Genomic DNA, 8,544 nt, shown 5'->3' with positions numbered 1-8,544 from the left:
TTGATAATGAAAGAATCATTTGAAAGATTAGAATGATGCAGCTTTGTGTCACATGTTTCTTTGAAGTGGTACAGGGCTGTTACATTTTAATTGATGTAGGGCCCCCCAGGACCCTTTTGCCTGAGGCCCCCAGAGTCCAAATGGACAGCAGGGTGCCACAGCAGAAAAAACTAACTCATCATACTAAAGTCAGTTTAATAGAGGGGATTTATAAAAGAGGACATTGCTGAGCCGGATGAGACAAATTAAAATAGTGTTAGGTCAACGATGAATGTTTATTAAATACTGAGAAAGAACACAAAGCAAACATGATGTTATCAAGTTTTTATTTACATAAATCATACATACATACAAGACACCCTGGTCCTTGCTCATCCTATGGATCACTAAGACTTATTGCTTATTTTACATGAATCACAAGCATTGACGGTTATAGTTTGTGCTTTCAAGAGTATAACTTGTGATCATACAGCCCATTTCCACAGAGGATTGAAAATGATACAACTGCATGTATGTGGATGATAAACCGGTTAGAAACTCAGGAGGATTTGGATATGAGTGAACCACTGTGCTTCACGGCTCCTACTACAGGGAAAGATTGGTATTTCAGTCTCCAGGTGCTGTCCCCTCTACAGCAGCATGTGTCCCATAAAGGTAGTCGATAACATACAACGAACGCAGAAAGCAACACACATAAAGTAACTGGAGCTGAATAAGTCAAACTAGATTGAGGCTAAAAAAATATTGTGTTCACAAAGCAGATGAAATATGGACAAAAGACAAATGCAAAGTGAAAATTATACACAGCACAGTATACATTCCATGGGTGTTAGCATCAAACCTTTACCTGGAATTATTAGCCTTTCACTTCTCTGTACCAACTCCAAAAAAACAACTCATAACTAACATTAAAAAGAAATAGCAGGCTCGGACGCCACCAGAAGAGCCTGAAAACAGAATAAGGACACTATACAAATATCTATAGCATAGGGAAAAAAAACGTTCAAATGGTTTGGTCAACATGCCTGCATGTTGCTGTGGAATAACTATCATCTCATACTATTAAAATCTGTACAAAATTAAAAGAGTGTAAACATCAGGGCAACTGAAATGTTCGATTTGTCCTCAGCAGGGAAACATTGGCACAGGTGAGCTTTCAACCAAGAGAAACATTTCTGGGGAAAAAATAAACATGGATAGACATGACAAATATGTGTCCATTCATCCATCACACATCCACAGAAATATATCTGAAAGAATCCAACAACAGCAGAAAAACCCTTCTGTGAACATGGAGCTAACTGAGAGGTAACAGAGCGCTGGGGAAGTATAAAGTAAAGCATCTCATGCTTTTGGAATTTAAATTAAATTTAAAAAAAATGATTTATATATTGTCCATACATCGTTTAGGGATGTCTTTTACTGAGGCAGCAGGTAAGTTTGTGAGTGGACATGCTCACTGCATCTCCAGAAGACATGGCTTTAGTGGGAGTGGCTGTTTCCAGTCAAAAATGGTTCGCTGGCCCCCCCTAGTGGCTAAATGAAGCATCTTCTCAGTGAAGCAGCTAGCCCAGCTGCTCGACAGCATCCACCTCAATAAGCAGCTGACTTTTTATCCTCTGAGCAGGATGTTCACAGACAAGTGCATGAAGGTGCTGTTATACTTCAGTAGAGAATAGAAGGCTTTGACGTTTGCTGTCTGGTGCTGGAATGCCCTCCAGCTGCAGGAAGTAGAGAAGGACCTGAACCTGCAGAGACAAATAAGAGGTAAGTCTTCTGTATTTATAAAGCAGCTTTTCTACTCTTGATGACCACTTAAAGTGCGTTACAGTACAGTTTTTACAGCAATTCACTCATTCACATGCGCAATAACACAATTGATACAGTTCATCTATGTGCACCACTTTCTTCTAATACACAACTAGTTTTACCTGAGCCATGACCTCCAGAGACCAGCTGTCGTTCATGGAGATGGGCTGTGAGCTGTGTGAGATCTTGCTGTCTTTTTCGGAGGGCCGAAGCAAAGTGGGACCAAAAACTGTGGCCAGGTTGTGCAAAGACATCTTGTTGATGATTTCGTTTTCAGTCACCCTGTAACAGCAGAGTGTAAAATTACCCTTAGATACTCACCACACGATGCAAGTCATTTACAGCTGATTTATTTCATGGTCAGTAGTAGATATTCAGTCCAAAACACAGTGGATACCTCTGGCGAGGAGGTTATGTTTCCTCTGTGTTTGATTGTTGGTTGTTTGTTCAGCTAACAAACAACCAACAATGAACAAAAATGAACAAAAATCCTGGATCTTCCACAAAATGTAATGACTTCTACTTTGGGACATATCCAACCCCTCCACAAAATTTCATTGAAATTGTTAATAGTAAACTTTGAACAATCCTGGTCATAACAAACAAACAAATAAAAACATGAGCTCCTTGACGGAGGTAATAATGCATTTTAACTGGAGTTGTTTACCTTTTCAGGTGATCGAGCAGGAAGAGGAATGTGACCAGATTGGTCTCTGGGAGAGACAGCAGCAGGTTGAGCATGCAGCTCTCCTTGGCCACGCTGTCAGACAGAGCTGCAAAGCAAAGGAACACATGATTTTTCTGGTGTCACAATTTGCAACTGTATTTATTTTCTCTTAAATCTTCTAAAATGATAGGAAAATAAAGAACCGGTAACTGACCGATGCCTCCGGCGAAGTTGGGGTACAGCTCATCTGTGAATAGAGGCTCGGGCAGCTCTCGGAAATACAGCTTCAGTGTTCCAGCGATGGCGTTTACGTCCATCTCCCTCATCATGACAGACACGTCTCTGTTGTCTGCGCAGCAAATGAGACATTCACTGAATACCATATAATACTTAAAGTTGAGTAATAGGCTTTAAGTCAGTAAATCTGGGCTCTGTCTTTAGTGTTGTGTACATGTGGATGACCTCTTCATTCCCAACACTCACTTGAATCAAATGCAGCCTTTAGCGCCTGGATGTCGGTGGCGACGCCGGACACTCGGTAGATTCCCACCTCATCCATCCCTCGCCGCTCAATCTCCTCCACACACTGTCTCACAATGAGGGGAACCTTAGAGCGCTCTCGCCTAAAGAGGACACAGTCACACAGCAACAGGATATAAAGGGGACAATTCGAAATACACATGATCCTTATAAGTGCTCTAAACAGAAGACGCCAAGGTGGCTATGACCAGGAAACCATAAAACACAATAGGCGTAGCCAGTGCCATGTCAACTCAGGATATTTTCCATCCAGCCAATTGTTTGCAGTCAGTGTTATTGTGCATTGATGTGGTGTCAGAATAAACAGATAAATTAGTTCTCAACTGGACAATTCACATGAATGCACTCTCAGGTCTGAACAAGAAATTGGAAAGTCAAGAAAATGTCGGTACTGGAGTTGTGGACGACATCACTTATAAACCAATTAACATAATTTAATCTTTAAACAAACTTTAAATAGTAGCTTGAAATGTACATTGCATGTCAAACTCTCAAGCACAACCAACACCCCTGTTTAGATAATATAGACGTTTGGAAAATAAACATGGACATTTTAAATTAGCGGTATTTGTTCAGTATGCCTGTTTTCTTGTTGCGGTTTGTGATGTTTAAATGCCCCAAACACACAACAAAACACATTTTGTTTACGGTGTCAATGTCTCGTCCACAGTCCAACTTTAAATCACATGAACACATCAGAGTCAGAATGACAACTTCACAGCTCACGACATACAACCTTCCAAGGTGCACGTGAATGCCCAGTCAGTATTTCTTTAGTTAGTAGCATTGTCAATGGGCCCTCTATTAAAAAAAAGATTTGGTCATTTTCCCAGTATAATGAGCAGAAATATTAATAGGTTCAGGCTCCTATTAATATAAATGCTGGCTTACTTTCACACTGCTACACTGGGACACTCAAATAGAACAGAACCATGCTAAAGTTGTTAGTAACACTAGTTTGCCACTATAACAAGTTAAGATGTCGTCTGTGGCTTTTAGACCGAAGTTAGTTTTCAACGAGATGGAGCAGTATTTATACGCTGAGTCACTGAAAGCTTAAAGTATTATGAGAAAAAGACATTGAGACATATAACATATCACCAAACACATGTTAATAACTCACTTAGTTACTACGTTGATTTTCACTCCAAAGACCCCCGATTGCTTCCGTGAAGGCATCCTCTTCAAACTGAACTCTCTGCTGGCGAACTTCATCGAAAGCTTCACCTCGATCTGAAACAAGTAAACACGTCATGTTCAATGACTGTCAGGCTCAAGTCCCTCAAGTTCAAGGTGCTGCAACGACTTTTAGAGCTCTCAGCGTGTTTATACTGAGAACCCACAGGCTGTACAGAAGCTCAGAGACAACACTTAAAAAGAAAGGTTTGAGAGTGTCAACACTTCTCAGTTGTTCTGTGTTACACTCAAAGCAGATTGTTAGACTGAGAGGCGGCAGGAGACACATGCAGAAAGCTGCACTCGGCCAAAGGTGAAAAAAACATCTATTTTAAAACGTTTAAGTCCTGAATTAATTGTTCAATTCAAATCCTTGACAACCCTGGTTCACATTGACTCACCTTCCAAATCTTAAAGCTAGCCTATGATTCCATTGCATTTATATATTGTTGAATGTTAAAAGATATTGTAACAATAGCACAAGTACAGAGAAGCCGACCATCTTAATAAAGTCAGTTTCACAGCAACAGTTATGGAAATGTTCCCAACATTAGCAAAGGAGAAGCAGAAAACCCCAGAGTAATAAATAGATCTTAATAGAACTGAAGAGGAAACTATTTATTTATCATTGAGGAAGAGGAAGATTGAGTTATTTTCTGTTACTTCATGTTTCACTTTACTGCACGTCTCTCTAATCAAAGAATCTTTTTACCAAACAGATTGTTAAATACTGAGCTTCAGTTTCTGATTGACAAAGTGTAATTGGGAGGAATGTTAAGGGGAAATCAATGAGGATATTTGTAGTGGTTGAGTCTCCATTTTTGTCACAAATGTTCAAAAGTATTAGAAGTTATATTTAAAGTCTTAGGCTGCTCAACAATCACATCCAGATGTGTGGAACCAGACAGACCAGGTCTATATCAGAAACCACTACAGGTGGACTGGTCAAACCTGGACTAAAAAAGGTGTGAGATTACTTTAGACTGTTCTGACAAACAAATTAATAGAGAGTAATAACAGTCACTAGTTCTTGGAAGGGGCTGGGCGGCTCACAAACCTCAGGCAACGAGAGACTGTTTTTTCTGACTTAAGGCCGCGGCACATCCTGGTCTTAATGAAGAAATTGAATATTCTCCTTTCTTAGAACTTGATTTGTTTTTCTAATTTGATTTGTGAGGATAAGTGCTTGATGTGTTATTAATGTGGTGCATATCTATAAATATTTTGTGTTCGATCATTCAATGTGTTGTTTTTGATCAGTGTACATGTTGTCTTATTGTGACTAATTTGTCCTTTCGTGAGTCACCGGCTCAGTCTATTTTGATAATGAGGAACTAACTGATATCTCCCAGGCCTACATATGTCTTGTTTTTCCTTTATTTCTGGATAGTAACACTGATGAGGGCCAGTGTGTCGCAACACAAATGTGCTTTTTTTTTTAATCTTTGCCATGCATTTACCACCATAATAAAGGCTTTACATTTTAAGTTTTTTATATTTATCACCCCTGTGCCAAAGAGCATATTGTGGAATTTTTTTTAACACAGATATTTCCAGATAGACGAAATAATAACTTGAATGTGTCCTTCTCCTTGATCTACCAACTACAACATTGTTGTTGGTGCCATCTCTTTTCCCTGGGTTGATTTAAACACTTACCCCATTCATGGCGATTACTGTCCTCTGCCAGTCTTTATTTTGCAGGGTCTGAGGATCCAGCTGAAAAATAAAATAAAAGTCACATTTTATTATATATTTTTCTAATTAATTAATTGATTTAGATTTTCTGCAGAATCAAAAACCTGGACAGATTTTTACAATATCAGCTTTAAACTGACACGAGCACTGTGATTATTTTAACATGAATGAGTTGTAATAATTCAGTGATTTGAGTTAAATGAACTTATATACAGGTAATTAATCAGGTAAATGTGAGTATTACCTGCTCAAGTTACTTGACATAAACATAAACATATGGTAAGTAGCATTGACTCTTGCCACTGATCTATTTTTGTCATCTGACTAATACCAAACTGCCAACCTTCACTTGTGTGATTACACGTGTCCCTGCTGCTAATCACTGTGCCGGTCCAACATGGCAGATGTTCATCCACCCGAGAAACCACCAAATCTCTTTCAGATAATCCCTGAGTCCGAAAATCTATTTTCTTACACAATACTTGATAAAAAATCAGAAGGAATCCCAAGTGGCACAATGCTAGTGTCTGAATCTTGAAAGTGATAAATCCAAACAGAAAAATAACACTGTCAAACTCAAATAGGGGTTTTAAAGATCAGAAGAAAACGGAAAGGTAAAAAGACATGTATCCTCAAATGCAGCTCCTCTACATGAACATCCAGGTCACACGTGTCCAGAGCTCACAGCCTGTCTTTACCTTTGGTCTGAGCAGACTGCTGCGGACTCTGTCCCACAGACGGGCCCCTGTAGTCGGGGGTTTGCTTGAAGCCGTGTCTCCCTCCTCTCCCTCAAGACTGTTGCTGGCCTGATCCACACTCTCCTCCTCATTAGGATTACTCTCACTCATCCTCTCTGGCATGAGTCTCTCTCAGCTCTTAAATGTTAACGACAACCAAACACTGAAGTAGCCAGTGCTGTTTCTCAGATATCACTATTTTCTAAACCATTGGCCTAACAGCATGAGGAGAGGCAGCAGCAGGTCCTTCTCCGCTGAACAACGAGCCATTAATCCCTTTGCTTAGAAGAAGACTCCGGACGAACTCTACTGATGCTGAAAGGTCACAAAACGCTCTGCCTCTTCCTGTTGTCTCGGACATCGTTAAGACCCCGAATCTTCTCATTCCAGTGGGACTCAGAGAAGGAACAAAGCCGTGGAGTCTGCCAACCACGCTGCCTCTGTGTTGTTCTACTTCACAGATGGATTTGGGAGATTAACTCCAGAGAATCCCCTCCCACCCTCATTACCAACGTGCTCGCGCCTGCCACCGGCTGGCAGCTCTGCCTCAGGCAGCCTGAACAGGATCCTCCGAGGGTCAATTACCGATCACAACTAGTAGGTGTATTGTCTTCCCCTTATTTACAACAATATAGCTATATAATAGCCATGTTTTCTGGCACTCATGAAGTGTTACCTTTCCCAAAGACTCTCAATCATATTAAAGACGTATTTTCTTTTAGTTTGTTTTAATCTAGTAGCTATTATCTGTTAAAATAATCAATGTTGAATACACTTTCATGTTATCGTAACTGAAACATCTCTTTGTACCATCATTAACTTCAATATCTTACATTTTCTAATATTATTATATATTTATTTAGAGTTCAATACTCAATTCATAATTAGTTTAGGGTATTTTCTTGTTTGAGATCTCATTTTAATTTATTGTCTTTTTATATAATATACTACAGAGTCAAACAAAATTGTAGACATTCAAAATTAGAATTCTTTTAAATGTTATACTTTTTAGATTTGTCATTCTGACCTATTAAGTAATTATATTTCAATCAATCGATCAGATTGTATTTGAATAGCGTACGTTCACAAATCACAATTTGCCTCATGGAGGTAAACAATATACAAGGTGTGACCTCCTCTGTCCCTAACCCTCCAAGTGTGGGAGGAAAAATTACCAAGAAAAACATTTGTATAAAAGAATGTCTCAAAGCAGATAGTTCCAACTGACAATAAAGGTCAATGAAGTTGTTGTAAGATAACTGACAGTTGTCCTGTCTGCAGGCTGTTAGTTCCTCCTCTAAGACTGAGCAGTGTTTTGAACCACCTGTCCAGCGGGGAAATCCCTTCACTAGCTGATCAAAGAGTGATCTGCCGTGGCTCTGTCCCTCTGTCATAGTCTGAAGCAGAGCCAGACGCTACATTTACTCAACCCACAGTCTAATCTGCCCTCTGTCACAGCACCATGTCAGGGGTCGAGCCCTGCTCCCTTCTTTTGTACAGAGAAAAGGCCCCACTGGGCAGGATTAGACAAAAAAAGGTATTGTGTTCAGCAGAGCAGATAAGACGCCACTGACGAGGTTCTGGCATCAATAAGAGGCATCAATCACTCCGAATGGGCCAGGACTGCTGTCGTGTCCGTGGAACCAAATAGATTTAAGGTCACATTAAATCTGTAAACATTGATTTCTAGTGTTGTTTCCTGCTTTGGCGACATATGTTAGACAGTGTGACGTGTAAGTCCAGTGAAATTGCCAAATAAATAATATATCACTCAGGAATGTTAAGAAATTTTGTAATAGAATGATTAAAGCTCTCAAATATTGATATCGGTTGGGTTGTCAGAAATCAACAGGCCGTCGAGAGGTGTCTTCAAACCACAATCATCCGGTCCATTCACAACAACACAATTAACAGGCG

The 8,544-nt window shown here is 39.8% G+C and overlaps 1 protein-coding gene across 3 annotated transcripts in view; it reads right to left on the bottom strand.

The window, feature by feature from the left end:
- Positions 1-309: 309 nt before the first annotated feature.
- The window catches only part of si:dkey-91m11.5 (PH_BCR_vertebrate and RhoGAP_Bcr domain-containing protein), a 32,642-nt gene continuing 24,407 nt past the window's right edge, over positions 310-8,544 (bottom strand). For 2 of the 3 annotated variants that reach the window (XM_053420469.1, XM_053420470.1), the window contains exons 17-23: positions 5,852-5,911; positions 4,140-4,249; positions 2,960-3,099; positions 2,691-2,825; positions 2,477-2,582; positions 1,932-2,091; positions 310-1,748 (exon numbers count right to left, since the gene is read on the bottom strand). In XM_053420469.1, coding sequence (XP_053276444.1) covers positions 1,659-1,748; positions 1,932-2,091; positions 2,477-2,582; positions 2,691-2,825; positions 2,960-3,099; positions 4,140-4,249; positions 5,852-5,911 — 801 coding nt within the window. In that variant the 3' untranslated portion in view covers positions 310-1,658. Of the gene's footprint in view, positions 1,749-1,931; positions 2,092-2,476; positions 2,583-2,690; positions 2,826-2,959; positions 3,100-4,139; positions 4,250-5,851; positions 5,912-6,588; positions 8,543-8,544 lie in introns of those variants that run through there. The other variant, XM_053420471.1, reaches the window with a different exon arrangement.

This window comes from Pleuronectes platessa, chromosome 4 (genome assembly GCF_947347685.1).
Source record: "Pleuronectes platessa chromosome 4, fPlePla1.1, whole genome shotgun sequence".
In the NCBI taxonomy this organism is placed as follows: domain Eukaryota; kingdom Metazoa; phylum Chordata; class Actinopteri; order Pleuronectiformes; family Pleuronectidae; genus Pleuronectes; species Pleuronectes platessa.
This window is presented reverse-complemented; position numbering and strand designations above follow the sequence as displayed.